General features: G+C 41.2%; 1 protein-coding gene and 1 long non-coding RNA gene across 4 annotated transcripts in view; one reads left to right on the top strand and one right to left on the bottom strand.

Annotated features, from left to right (window-relative positions):
• LOC133563267 (uncharacterized) overlaps positions 1–15,370 on the top strand; it is a 109,503-nt gene that overhangs the window by 31,607 nt on the left and 62,526 nt on the right. The gene's annotated exons all lie outside the window — the stretch shown is intronic.
• Positions 806–15,370, bottom strand: part of LOC133563263 (cingulin-like protein 1) — a 35,355-nt gene continuing 20,790 nt past the window's right edge. For all 3 annotated transcript variants that reach the window (XM_061917291.1, XM_061917292.1, XM_061917293.1), the window contains exons 10-19: positions 14,759–14,863; positions 14,530–14,682; positions 14,289–14,459; positions 13,891–14,043; positions 9,512–9,601; positions 6,533–6,616; positions 1,972–2,096; positions 1,731–1,839; positions 1,493–1,656; positions 806–1,429 (exon numbers count right to left, since the gene is read on the bottom strand). In XM_061917291.1, coding sequence (XP_061773275.1) covers positions 1,354–1,429; positions 1,493–1,656; positions 1,731–1,839; positions 1,972–2,096; positions 6,533–6,616; positions 9,512–9,601; positions 13,891–14,043; positions 14,289–14,459; positions 14,530–14,682; positions 14,759–14,863 — 1,230 coding nt within the window. In that variant the 3' untranslated portion in view covers positions 806–1,353. The remainder of the gene's footprint in view (positions 1,430–1,492; positions 1,657–1,730; positions 1,840–1,971; positions 2,097–6,532; positions 6,617–9,511; positions 9,602–13,890; positions 14,044–14,288; positions 14,460–14,529; positions 14,683–14,758; positions 14,864–15,370) is intronic.

The following is a 15,370-nucleotide window of genomic DNA, read 5'->3' as shown; positions in this document are numbered from 1 at the left end:
TTCCGGGACGCTACAATATAAACAAACGCCATGGGTGAATCTACATCTGACATCCACTGTAATGATACCACGTACACTAGCGTATCTAGTCGTTATTACTATGATTACATGGATATTTTTTAACATCACAAAATCTTCTTTTTTTTAAAATTAATATTATGTTTATAAATTTAGGAAATATGTCCCTGGACACATGAGGAGTTTGAATACGACCAATGTATGAGCCTGTAACGACTTGGTATTGGATTGATATCCAAATTTGTGGTATCATCCAAAACTAGTGTAAAGTATCAAACAACAGAAGAATAAGTGATTATTACTTTTTAACAGAAGTGTAGATAGAACATGTTAAAATAGAAACTAATCAGATATTAACAGTAAATGAACAAGTAGATTAATAATTCATTTTCTACCACTTGTCCTTAATAATGTTGACAAATTAATAGAATGGAAAATGACACAATATGTTACTGCATATGTCAGCAGACCAATTAGGAGTCTTTGTTTGTTTACCTACTACTAAAAGACAAGTTGTCTTGTATGTTCACTATTTTATTTAACGTCTAAATTGCAATAAGAAACATGTTTAATGTACCGTAAAAATGTTTTGTTTAAATAAAACCAATAATGACATTTTTTGTGGTCCCCTTTGTTTAGAAAAATACCGAAAAGTACTTTTCGTTACCGGTACCAAAATGTTGGTTTTGGGACAACATTAATACACACACACTGAGCAACAAATGGCAGAAATGTAGATCGGTGGCTTTGTGTTTAACAGTGCACACTTTCATTGATAAGACGTTCAATCAATCAATCAATGTTTACTTATATAGCCCTAAATCACTAGTGTCTCAAAGGGCTGCACAAATTCTTGAGGTTTATACAGTTTGGAAAAGCATTAGGAACATGGAATCATCAGTTAGAGAGCGTTTGAGTCAACTCACATCATGAAAGAATAACATGGTACAGACAAAAGTATTCAAAGGCCTGGTACAAATTGTAGAAATGTGTTGTTAACAAAACAAACTTCGGAGTGTGTCTGTGGGAAGTTTTGTCCGTTCATCCAGAAAAATCCCATCTTTGTTGTAACGTTTCTTTGTTCCTTCATACCAAACTCATCCACCCATGCTTTTATGAACTTCTTTTAGTCCACAGGGCCTTCACCAAACCAATCCCCAGAAAGTTGCAAACATAGAACCGCCTTCATAATAACACAAGGTTTGTCCAAAGAATTAGTTCCAAATATCGCCACTAGAGGTCAGTCTTAACACAATGCCTGAGTAACGCTGGAGTTGTTAAGGAATTACTGACACAATCACATTAAGCCGAAAGGAGATCTGTGTTATCATCCAGTTACTCAGAACCACTGTCATCCAGGTTGTCTCCATCCTCCACGACTTTAATCACAGGAGGCGATTTCCTTTTGCGCCTGTTGGTAAAAATTCAAAGTTTACCAGTCATTTCTGTGGGATCCAGAGAGAGGAGAGGTCACCTCATGTCTTTCCGCAGTGTGTCGAGTTGACCATGAAGCTGCTCGTTGGCCTCCAGCTGCTCCTCCAGCTCTCTCTGCAGCTTCTTCTTGGCGTGCTCCAGCCGCTCGATCTCCTCCTCGGCCTCGTCCATCTGCCTCTTGGCCATTTTCAGTCTCTGAGTCAGCTGCGGAGTTTATAAAAAGTCAGCGATTGGCTAACCCTGGAAGCAAGCCTGGCAAAAAAAGAGGGGACATCTACCTGGTCTGTGTGGGTCTTCAGGTTGGCGTGGTCCTCGTCACCTTGCATCTTCATCTCCTTCACTTTGCGTTCCAGCTTGCGATTGGCTTGTTGCAAAATGTTGTTGTCCCTGAGGGGAGACCAGCAACAGATCAGCTACAACTTCACACCCTCACACTCTGATACTCTCTGACTCACAAGCAAATGATAGAAACCTTTATTACAGTAAACTGTTTTTGTTGAGTAGTTGTGGAGTTTTTACCTTTCCTGCCCTTGCAACCTCTCCTCAAGTTCCTGAATGCGGCTGTTGAGTTTAGAAATGACAGCATCCTGGCTGCTCCTCTGTGATCCTTCTAAATGAGCCACTCTGCTCTTCAGGTCTTTATTCTGACGCAGGAAATGAAACAGAAACATTTCATAAATGAGAAATAATTTTATGTAGCTGCAGGCTGGGTTCCAATTTTGTTGGAACGTCAGTGAGGGTCAAAGCTGGTGTGGAAAACAATTGCTAACATTTGATTCTCTTTAAGAGTGCAGCAATACCACAAACCTTTCCCCAAAGAAAGAAGGCTGTATATATATATTTTCCAAAAATCAATATCAAGTTGAGTCCAAGATCCCTAGTTTCAAGCTCAAACCAAAGCAAGAGCTACCCTTGCGTCAACTACGTTATATATATATATATATATATATATATATATATATATATATATATATATATATAGCTTTTATGTGTATATGTAATAATAATATATATGTAATTTATGATTGGCAACACTAAATTGGCCCTTGTGTGTGAATGTGAGTGTGAATGTTGTCTGTCTATCTGTGTTGGCCCTGCGATGAGGTGGCGACTTGTCCAGGGTGTACCCTGCCTTCCGCCCGATTGTAGCTGAGATAGGCGCCAGCGCCCCCCGCAACCCCGAAAGGGAATAAGGGGTAGAAAATGGATGGATGGATGTAATTTATTTTGGTTTTGTGCTGTTAATATTGGTTGGTGTCAATATTTATTTTTTTATCTCATTGTGCTTCATGCTGTTTTCTTAATTTTTGCGCATTTATTTTTTGTATTGTACCTAAGGCCAATGGCAAATGAGTGACGGACCACAGATGGCATACATGCTGCACTTTGGGCACCCCAGCTGTAGAAGGTAAGTGTTTATGGCCACTATGGTCTTGGTACTCGAGTATATCTGTTCATCCCATGGTCACATATGAGACGCGAGTTTTACGTCAGCATCGTCACCTCGCGGGTTTTCCCTGTGTGATAAAGAGGGGATGAATGTGGAAGTCCTTCTTCAGCTGCCGCCTTGTTTCATATATATCAGGGGTCGGCAACCTTTACCACTCAAAGAGCCATTTTGACCCGTTTCACAAAATAAAGAAAACAATGGGAGCCACAAAACTCTTTTGAAATTTAAAATGAAATAACACTGCATACAGAGTTGTTATTTTTACTTTGTGCTATGTATTAACCAGGGGTCTCAGACATGCGGTAATGATAGTGGGGCCCACTAGTCTTATATGAATGTCGCTTGAAAACATCACACTTGTCAACCCTCCCGAATATTCCGAGAGACAATTGAATGTCAGATCAAGTGTTCTCGCTAATGTTTGCAGATTTTCCCTCGATTAACAATAATAAGGGCATCCTATAAAGGCGCTGCCTTTGGCGCCATATACAACATTTTCAAACAGCTTGCCAGCCCAGTCACATGTTATATGAGGCTTCTGCATCTGCAGACACACGGCAACGATTGCAAGGCATACTTGTTTAACAACCATACAGGTCACACTGAGGGTGCACGTTTAAACAACTTTAAGACTGTTACTGATATGCACCACACCCTGAACCCACACCAAACAAGAATGACAAACACATTTTGGTAGAACATCGGCACTGTAACACAACATAAACACAAAAGAAAAAATACCCAGAATCCCATGCATCCCTACTCTTCCGGGCTACATTATACACCCCCGCTAGCACCAAATCCCCCCACACCCTACGTGCGTCGGTTGAGTTGGAAGGGGTTGGGGGTGGGGGGGTTGGTGCTAGCGGGGGTGTATAATGTAGCCCGGAAGAGTAGGGATGCGTGGGATTCTGGGTATTTGTTGTTTTGTGTTTATGTTGTGTTACAGTGCCGATGTTCTCCCAAAATGTGTTTGCCACTCTTGTTTGGTGTGGGTTCACAGTGTGGCGCATATTAGTAAGAGTGTTAAAGTTGTTTATATTACAACCCTCAGTGTAACCTGCATTGCCGTTGACTGAGTATTCGTTGCAGTCTCTTTCGTGTGTTAACAGAGGCTGAATAAAAAATGTGACCAGTCAACGTGCAGATAGCGCAATGTAAAAGCGGGCGCGACGACATGTTGTAGAGGAGGTTAAAGGCATTGCCATCACTGCACAACCTCAGTATTGAAGTCCAGGTGGAAGTTGGAGAATGTTATCCCTGGGTGAGTTCTGAGAGAGGCACTAAAATCTGAAAACGTTCCGGAATAATCATTGGGGTCGGCTATTTAGCAGTTGAGCCACATCAGAGTGATCAAAGAGCTGCATGCGGCTCCAGAGATGCATGCGGCTCCAGAGCCGCGGGTTGACGACCCCTGATATATATGAAACAAGGCGGATTGAAAGCTCAATAAATCAACACAACATCTGTACTTTGGAGCAATGTTCACGGACTCTAGTATTTGGCTTGTTAGCTCCCGTCGCAGGCGAGTGATGATAGTCGCGGTTGAGGGAAAAGATGTTTGATGTTGGATGCAAGAAAAACTCTGATTTGTTGCAACAATAAGCCTTAATGGATTGTTGCAGCACGGTGGAAGAAGGGTTAGTGCGTCTGCCTCACAATACGCAGGTCCTGAGTAGTCCTGAGTTCAATCGCGGGCTCGGGATCTTTCTGTGTGGAGTTTGCATGTTCTCCCCGTGACTGCGTGGGTTCCCTCCGGGTACTCCGGCTTCCTCCCACCTCCAAAAACATGCACCTGGGGATAGGTTGATTGGCAACACTAAATTGGCCCTAGTGTGTGCATGTGAGTGTGAATGTTGTCTGTCTATCTGTGTTGGCCCTGCAATGAGTTGGTGACTTGTCCAGGGTGTACTCCGCCTTCCGCCCGATTGTAGCTGAGATAGGCTCCAGCGCCCCCACGACCCCGAAGGGAATTATCGGTAGAAAATGGAAGGATGGATTGTTGCAGTTTGATGATTTTCGTGCACATCATGCCATGTGCGTTTACAAGCCGAGCGGGTGTAGATTCCGGCCATGCTCGGAGAGTGTCGACAGCCGCGGTATGAGAGGCCTGCAGGTGTATTCAGGGGTTAAAAATGCTTGCCTGTTGGCGGGTCTGCTAAACACTTTCCGGTGAAGGTGTCACCGAAGTCATATTAACATATATTTATTTTTCTAATATTTTCGTGATTAACTGGTAAGGTCCCAAAGATCAACTGGTTGATCGCGATCGACAGGTTGGCCACTCCTCTATATAGTCTGTGTACGGTCTATGTTGATGATGACGGAGATATGGACCATAACAATTATATTTGTCAATTTTGTAGTCAATGTACAGGCTTTCACAGTTCACACTTAAGGGTCAGCATAAATGATAAGATACACTCCTCACCATTGCAAATGTCAACATGTCGCACAAACTCCTAGTGAAACAATGGAATAATTCAAGTGTAGGTGAATACATACAGGGAGGTTTAACACCAATTTGTTTTCTACTCCTGCCCATGCTCCAGTGCTAGAAGGAATCATGGAGTACGGTGTAATTTAATTTGTGCAATTTTGCCATTGTACGACCGGAGCAGGAGCCTGGATCACATTGCCAGCAGTAATTGAGCCTTCACGGTGAAACGTTGACATCCGTCAAGACTGCCCTTTGTCACACGGGTTCTGTTCATTATTTTCATGAACAGGATATCTAGGTGTAACCGAAGTTGCACAATTAGTTTGGGGGTTTCCAGTCTCGGGGCCCGTAAGATCTCATTTCTGCTATTTGCGGATGGTGCGGTTCTGATGGCGTTGTCAAGATGCACCTTTTAGGTTCTGAGAGGAGAATCGGCACCTCCTAATCAGAGGCCAGGGTTATCAGTTGGGAATGAATGGCTTGCACCCTTCAGTTGGAAGTGAGATGGAGGAGTTCAAGTATCTCAGGATCTTGTTCACCTGCAGGAGAAAGCTGGTCGCTGTACCAGATCGTCTGAGCAGGAAGGGAAAGGTCTTGATTTACCGGTGGATCTAGGTTCCTAGCCTCACCTGTGGTCAAAAGCTTTTTGGTAGTGATCGAAAGAGCAAGATCTCAATCTGAAGTATCTTTTGTCCATACGGTGCCAAGACTCACCCTAAGAGACAGGATGAGGAGCTTGGTCATCGAGGAGGAGCTCAGACTAGTTTGAGGTGGCTCAGGAATCTAGCTTGGATGCCACCTGGATACCTCCCTGGTCAGGTGTTCTAGGTTTGTTCTGGGAGGAGGTTCCAGAGGGGTAGACCAAGGACACGCTGGAGAGATTATGTCTCCCATTTGTGCTGGGAATGCCTCAGTGTCCCCTTAGTGGAACTGGGAGCGATAACTGGGAAGTTTAAGACCTATTAAGACTGCTGCCCCTACGACCCAGACCCTGATGAGATGAAAATGGTTACAAACTTAGTATCGTGACTCACTGTTGCCTCCTATGGAACAAAGTGTCATTACAGGACACGGCAACGCGTGTTTGGGCAAATAAATCCGCTTACCTATGGAATTTTTAACATTTAAGTGACTTTTGGATATAAGCTGTGTACATGTACTTATGTTAATGTTGTGTTGCGATCAAGTACCTGTCTCTCCATGCTCGTGTTGTCACACTCGAGGTCCTGTCTGAGTGCTCTCTCCTGCAGCAGCTCACTCCTCATCAGATCCATCTGACACAAACACATACACCCAACTATAACAATACACAATTGGAACAATATTGAATCTAATTTTCTAATAAAGGCTGTTGCCGGTCACACTCACGATACGCCTCAGTAAGGAGTTTCTAATATTTGCCCATTATTTATCATTTATTTACAGATAGACATAGTTTTTTATTTCATTATTGTGTCTTTTGGTAGTATCAGTCTGTTGTGTAAAAAAGGTCATCCCTAGAAGCACACACCTTATGGACAGGGACCCACAGCTAAAATATGCATCATCATATAATATACAACATACAGTACAATACAATACATTTCAAAATCTACACTGCAAATATTCAGTGTTCTAAAACAAGAAAAAAAAATAGGGGTATTTTATTTGAACTAAGCAAAATTATCTGACAATAGAACAACAAAATTCAGCTTGTCAAGACTTTCAAAAACAAGTAAAATTAGCTATCCTAAATGAACCCAAAAATACCTTAAAATATTTCAAAAACAAGTAAAATTAGCTATCCTAAATGAACCCAAAAATACCTTAAAATAAGTATATTCTCACTAATAACAAGTACACTTTTCTTGGTAAAAAAAAAAAAAAATTGACCTTTTTGCTAAATATGCTGAAAAATATTCTTAAATTAAGTAAATGCTAGTGCCATTATCTTGACATAATGATATGTGCTTGGCATCATGACTTTTTTTTCATGCTTGAAGTAAGACATTATTACTTTTGAAAAGTAATTTTATATTTGCGCGTGTTAATGACATAGTTTAGCAACAGTGGATATTCTAGTTTCAAGCATGTTTTACTCAATATAGGTCATAACATCTCAGCAACAAGCTGTAATATCTTACTGAGATCATTTAGGACCAAAATCCTTAAAGCAAGTAAAACACTCTAACATAAAATCTGCTTAGTGACAAGAATTACTTTATCAGACAGAAAATAAGCAAATATCACCCTTATTTGACATATTTCATCTTACTTAGATTTCAGTTTTTGCAGTGTACCCACCAAATACCCATTTACAATTTCATTTATAAATAAAAAAAGAATGTTTAAATCCACCAAATCAGTGTCAATATCCTATTATTAAAATTTGAATAAAAGGTTGCCTCTTGAAGATCTATGATAATCTCATCACACATACAGAGGTCAAGACCAAAATTATGTGACTAATGTGAATTCCTCAACCATAAGGGGTGTGCTAAATGTTTAAAGAAAGAGATTATTCTATAGAGCTATCAATCTTATTCCAGATCGTCGGGCCTCTGCAGGCTACACTAAATCTTGTACACTTTTAGATGATGATTTTTCTCTCCTAATAAAGGTTTACTTCTAGTGTTATATCTATGAGAAGTAGCGGTCACTGGAATGCGCTGGCAGATTATAGAATCACATCCATATTCTACGTTATACATAACACAAGCACTGTGGAATCTGTTGCACTCTGTAAGCTTCAGAAGAGTCTACCCATAAAAAAGAGGATTTGAGGGAGCATTAAAGTTTGCCCATGATTTAACACATAATTTTCTTCTGAACAATCTCCAGTTTTTTTAAGATAACAGGAATACGTGTTACACCATATGACATTACAATAGTTTATATGTGGTTCAAATAGAGTCCAATTTTGGAGAGCTTTAAGAGGAAGAAAGTGCCTTAATTATGAGGGCTCTGAACCAAGGATGTCGTTGTGACTTGTGCAGCCCTTTGAGACACGTGATTTAGGGGTATATAAATAAACATTGATTGATTGATTGATTGATTGATTGATCAATTTTGAGAGTAGACCAACATATTTAGATAATTTATTAATTAAATATTAAATTTGGCTTTTGACATTTATAAATCCATCTATGTATACACCAAGGAATTTAGTGCTCTCAATTGCTTTACCACTTATTTTAATCAGTATTCCATCAAAGTTTTTACGGCTTCTATTTGAACGAAATACAATAAAGTTTGTTTTATTTATATTCAAGGATAATTTATTACATTTGAACCAATTATCTACTTTAACTAATTCACTATTGACAATAGCTGGAGGGCTTTCGGGATTTTTCTGTGACATGAATACATTTGTGTGAACTATTTTAATTTTCCTGAAGGAACTCTTCTAAAGGAATCAGTAAAGTACTATCTAGCTATCTATCTAACTGAGTTGACCACAGCAACAACATCCATAAAAATGTTGTTACATCAATATGACCAAATGACAGTATCAAGAAAAACTAATCATGCTTATGAAAGGTAGAACATTTGATCATGGATTACATATTCACATTAGATTGTGCAGGTGTACCCAATAAAGTTACCAGTGGGTGAAAAGATGTTATTGTGCTGACTCCAATTTTCACTAAAACTCACTTAAGTGTCACTTCAGTTTAAATGGACTTTATTTAAAAAAGAAACAAAGGAAATGCTGTCCAGTCTTAGCAGTCTCTCATCTCTAATAACATCCAGAGGCCCGGTGGAGGGAACGTGACTCGCCAAACACACACAATACTTTACTGTTTTTGTTGTGTGTGTGTGTGTGTGTGTGTGTGTGCGTGCGTGCGAGTGTCTTTGCACTGCACCCAAAACAGGGTTTTGTGTCAATTAGTCTACAGCGCTTTGCTTCTATGAATGGTGGCCTACTTCTGCAAAAAAAGGGGTCCTTTGCTGACTGACATCCCATAATATAAACCATATATATGAATTGTGAGGAGGTGAGTTATGAAGTGAACACATTTCCTGGAGATAAAAATAAAACAACACAAAAACATCTTGAAGTAAAAACAAGTTCGGATGCGACATAATTCTGTCCCAGATTTGTTGACCACTGAATAAATCTTTTTCCAGGTAATTCAGGTCGGTAATAATAATAATAATCAGTAATTGTAGAAGGCAGGTAGACTTGCCTGGTCTTTGGTTTTGTCCAATCGCTCCATCAGGCGGTCGGCAGTGCTGTGTTCATCATTCACGTCTTCCTCCAGCTGTCTGATACGCCCCTGAGGAGAGAAGCAATAAAATAACACCAAATCTTACACAGATATGAACAGTACATCTTTTTTTACGATCGGTACTGTAACAAGGAGGGACGGAATAAAAAAATGAGGTTTGTCACACAGAGAAAGTAAAAGTAAGGCTTTGTGTATTTTATATACAGTATTTATCTGCATGTGTAAAAACGGGTGCTGTCTAATGATACATTTTTAAAATCAGATTAATCACAATTTTGAATTTAGATGAATCATGTTAATCACAGAATATTACTTGCTTCCATTATTTAAATAAATTTAAAAAAGACCACTAACATTTGGATACAAATGCAATTTTGTTGATAGAATATCATCCAGGAACATTTTTTTCAATGTTTTACTTGAATAAACGTCACTTATTTGCTCAGCCCTTGGAAACATCCATCCATCCTTCCATTTCTACCGCTTATTCCCTTTTGAGGTTGCGGGGGGCGCTGGTGCCTATCTCAGCTACAATCGGGCAAAAGACGGGGTACACCCTAAAGTCCAGTCAGGGTCTATATTGAAGTGAAATGACTTTGAGGTGAAAGCCGCCTTTTAGGTCATCATTCTGAGGTTAAGGTAAAGGAGCAAGTACAGTCAAACTAAATTGCATTAATCTGCGTATCGACAATAGATGAATAATAAATGAATCATTTATTGTGAAGTCACATGAGTTAACTAACAGCCCTCGTAAAAACTAAATGCAATTTTGAAAGCTTTACCACCGAGTTTGAAATAATTACAAAAACATTACTAGGAATTGTACTTATCCAAAATACATAATCGCTTTAGCAAAACATTTAAGCATGCTACAATACAGATACTCCCTTCATGTTTCAAGCTACTAAAAGTACACTGCAAAAAGTCAGTGTTCAAAAACAAGAAAAAAAAATACAAAAATTAGGGGTATTTTATTTGAACTAAGCAAAAGAAAATTTGGCTTGTTAAGACTTTCCAAAAGAAGTAAAATTAACTAACCTCAATGAACCAAAAATACCTTAAAATAAGTATATTCTCACTAATAACAATTGTCCTACTATATGAATACATATTTTCTATTGTTTCATTGAAAATAAAACAGCAAAGTCCATTTGGCCGTCATCTGTTTTAATTATGAGACACAATTGTGTCAGTCATCTTTTTTTTTTTTTAGATGCTTGAAATAAGAAATTATTACTTTACAAAAGTAGTTTTATACTTGTGAGTGTTGATGACACAGCTTTGCAACAGTTGATATTCTAGTTTCAAGCATGTTTTACTCAATGTAGGTCATAACATCTCAGTATCAAGCTGTAATATCTTACTGAAATCATTTAGGACCAAAACCCTTAAAACAAGTCAAGCACTCTTACATAAAATCTGCTTAGTGAGAAGAATTATCTTATCAGACAGAAAAAAAGCAAATATCTCATTTGAGATATTTAATCTTACTTAGATTTCAGTTTTTGCAGTGTAGAACTACACTTAATAGAAGACATTTGCTATCCTCCCTCTGTCACTTAAGGTCACAAAAAAGCATGTGAACAGGTTGGAGAACTTTCCCCTTCCTGGACGCACAGTCAACAGACTGATGTCACGGTGTAATGTTTTGTCATCAGCAGGACAAACAGTGCTGAGCTGGGCGATAATGCCGCAGTGACACCTTTCAGCACCCTTATAGCTCCCAGGAACACGTCTAAGACAAATAGTGGTGCCAGCCAGGACGCGTTGACTCCCTTCGGCATGTGATCAACTACGATATCAATTTGCGCAAGGCATTGTGTGAAGTCAATATTGAGTTTATGTCAACATTCGGTACAACTACATTAATGAATGAATGAGCTGCAATACAAGAGCTTTATCAGAAATTCTGCCTCAGCAAGGATATTAATACTCACTTTTGATTGACACTGCCCTTTGTCACCGATTCTGTTCATAACTTTTATGGACATCATTTCTAGGCACAGTCAAGGCGTTGAGGGTATCTGGTTTGGTGGCCGTGGGATTAGGTCTCTGCTTTTTGCAGAGGATGTGGTCCTAATGGCTTCATCTGGCCAGGATCTTCAGCTCTCACTGGATCGGTTCGCAACCGACTGTGAAGCGACTGGGATGGGAATCAGCATCTCCAAGTCCGAGTCCATGGCTCTCGCCCGGAAAAGGGTAAAGTGCCATCTCCGGGTTGGGGAGGAGATCTCACCCCAAGTGGAGGAGTTTAAGTACCTAGGAGTCTTGTTCATGAGTAAGGGAAGAGTGGATCGTGACGTCGACAGGTGCGGCATCTTCAGTAATGCGGACGCTGTATCGATCCGTTGTGGTGAAGAAGGAGCTGAGCCGTAAAATTTACCGGTCGATCTACGTTCCCATCCTCACCTATGGTCATGAGATTTGGGTTATGACCGAAAGGACAAAATCCCTGGTACAAGCGGCCGAAATGAGTTTCCTCCGCCGGGTGGCGGGGCTCTCCCTTAGAGATAGGGTGAGAAGCTCTGTCATCCGAGAGGAACTCTAACCAAAGCCACTGCTCCTCCACATTGAGAGGAGCCAGATGAGGTGGTTCGGGCATCTGCTCAGGATGCCCGGGTACGTCCGACCGGTAGGAGGCCACGGGTAAGACCCAGGACACGTTGGGAAGACTATGTCTCCTGGCTGGCCTGGGAACACCTCTGCATCCCCCGGGAGGAGCTGGACCAAGTGCCTGGGGAGAGGGAAGTCCAGACTTCCCTGCTTAGGCTGCTGCCCCCGCGACCCGACCTCGGATAATCGGAAGAAGATGAATGGATGGATGTCATTATTGTATTGTTACTTTTGTAACGGTGGCTCTAGCTTGCTGTGTTGATTCAAATATTTTAGTTACTTTACTCAGAGTTGTATGAAACAACATAAGCATCATTATGATTTCGTACGTTTGTAGTCTTTCTTAGTATGTAGACATGTCAGCAGAGAGAATAAGGGTATGTTGTTTAGGGCTAATTTAAGACATTTTGTGTAAAAGGGCTTACTAAACGGTGGAACAGGGGTTAGTGCGTGTGCCTCACAATACAAAGGTCCTGGGTTCAATGCCCGGAATTGGGGTCTTTATGTGTGGAGTTTGCATGTTCTCCCCATGACTGCGTGGGTTCCCTCCGGGTACTCCGGCTTCCTCCCACCTCCAAAGACATGCACCTGGGGATAGGTTGATTGGCAACACTAAATTGGCTCTAGTGTGTGAATGTGAGTGTGAATGTTGTTTCTCTATCTGTGTTGGCCCTGCGATAAGTTGGCGACTTGTCCAGGGTGTACCCCGCCTTCCACCCGAATGCAGCTGACATAGGTTCCAGCACCCCTGCGACCCCGAAAGGGACAAGCGGTTGAAAATGGATGAAAGGGCTTACTGAACAATGTTTAATCCCTCCATTTTCTATCGCGTGTTCCTTTCCGGGTCGTGGGGGCGCTGGAGCCTATCCCAGCTGCACTCTGTACACCCTGGATAAGTCGCCACCTCATCACAGGGCCAACACAGACAACATTCACACTCACATTCACACTAGGGACCATTTAGTATTGCCAATCAACATATCCCCAGGTGCATGTCTTTGGACGTGGGAGGAAGCTGGAGTACCCAGAGGGAACCCACGCAGTCCCGGGTAAAACATGCAAACTCCACACAGAAACCTCTCTTAATTAAAGCAGAATCTCAACACTCTAATTAAATGCTGATTAGTTTATTGATTTATTTCAAATCCATTGTGATTGGGTATGATTATCATTAAAAAAAGCCACTCTTTAAATACTTCTGGACTTTAATGTAGTTAGGCATCCAATAACACTGATAGCAAAAAACGTAAAAGTAGTGGATGAAATCATAGTACCAATCAAATACTTGGACATACTTGCTACTATAAATGAGGTGTTCTAAAACTTTTGATTGGTAGTGTACTTTTTAAAATTTACACAATAAAACATTTTTTTATTTGTTTGAAGCTTGCTGTAAGTCAAATGTCTGCTGGCAGTAAAATGTTGGTACTTAATATTTATTATGATAAGCACATTGACCTAAAATAGGAAGAAACAAGTATGTAGTTAGTCAAAAATTATTTTTTTCACCTCAATTTCAATTATTTAATCTTGCTTAGATTTCAGTATTTTTTTTATAATTGTGCTTTTGACCATTTGACAATTGTAGAAATTCATGGATATGTAGAATTGCTGCTACAGCTGTTGAGCTAAATCCAGCTTTACATAAGTGCACATCATTTTTCATACTGATATACTGTATATGTTCTCCAATGATTTATTCTTATGTTCCACAACGTGCTGACCTCCAAAAGTTTGACGTGGCGCTCCCGCTCGTCCTCTGTGGTGGCGTTCCTCTCCTCTAGGTCCTCCACCCTCTGCTCCAGCTGCCGGGCCCTGCAATGGGCCTCCTGCTGCTCCCTGTGACACCGCTGCAGGTCCTCCTCCAGAGGAAGCAGCTGGGCACAGAATCAACACACAGATAAGGAAAAGCAGCGTGGGTTAGAAATGGGATATTATAAAAGAAAAACAAGTAAAAGAACAGATACAGATGTGAGTGATTGTTCTTATTGTTCCATCGCAAAGCTGAAGTTTTCATTGGCATCTAATAGTTTTTACAAAGTCCCGTTGGTGTATTTCATCGCACTAAGACATTTGAATCCACGTTCTGATGAGTCAGCAAGATGATTGGAGAGAGCCACACCTCATCCTGAAGCTTTTTGGCTGCTAGTCGGGATTTCTCCAACTCAGCCCCCCTTTCCTGCAGCTGTCTGCGCAGATCGGCCAACTCCCTCTGACTCCTCTCTTTGGCCTCGTCGACCTGACTCTGAAGAACATCTGTAGACGCCTCGCAGTCCTCCATGATGCCAGTCATCTGATTTACAAGGAGAGATGTGAAACTCCCCTAACAAACTGTAGTCGGGGGGGGAGAGGGACGTTCATACCTTTCTCTGAAGTTGCTCCACGGTCCTGTCCTGCAGCCTTCTTTCATCCTCCAGCTCACTTTTGCTCTTCCACAGCTCCTCGATTTGTTTCCGCTCCTCCCTGAGCTTCTCTTTCAAGTCCCGGTGCTCATGGTTTAGTTTGGTCAGCTTACTCTGTCAGAAGAAAACAACAATTTTGGAGTCCACTGAAAATATTTTCACAACTTGATTTCTTTTTCTTTTTTTTTACCTGCACCTCTTCCAGGCGGGTCAGCAGCAAGTGGTTGGACTGACACATTTCCTCTTCATTCCTCCTCACATCCTGCAACGCTTCCTCCAACTGCTGCTTTTCCCTCTTTTGAGCAAACAAACAACAGGAAAAGCAGAGAATACATGACATCACTTTACACTGGACACTTTTCCGACAAGTTAAACAAAATACCCTCTTTACCTACAATGAACGCTTGAGAGCAAAAAGGCCGTAAAAAAATGTCCTCCAAATACAGTGAACGAATGTCAATGATATAATACATAAAAAAAAGTAAATTCTGATAAAATAGTTGCTATGGTCAGATAATCTATCCATCCATCCATCTTCTTCCGCTTATCCGAGGTCGGATCGCGGGGGCAGCAGCCTAAGCGTGGAATCCCACACTTCCCTCTTCCCAGCCACTTCGTCCAGCTCCTCCCAGGGGATCCCGAGGCGTTACCCTGCCAGCCGGGAGACATAGTCTTCCCAACGTGGCCTGGGTCTTCCCCGTGGCCTCCTACCGGTCGGACGTGCCCTAAACACCTCCCTAATGAGGCGTTTGGGTGGCATCCTGACCAGATGCCCGAACCACCTCATCCAGTTCCTCTCGAT

Source organism: Nerophis ophidion, linkage group LG12 (genome assembly GCF_033978795.1).
Source record: "Nerophis ophidion isolate RoL-2023_Sa linkage group LG12, RoL_Noph_v1.0, whole genome shotgun sequence".
Classification (NCBI taxonomy): Eukaryota; Metazoa; Chordata; class Actinopteri; order Syngnathiformes; family Syngnathidae; genus Nerophis; species Nerophis ophidion.
The sequence above is the reverse complement of the archived record's forward strand: the minus strand, read 5'-3'. Positions and strand labels throughout refer to the sequence as shown.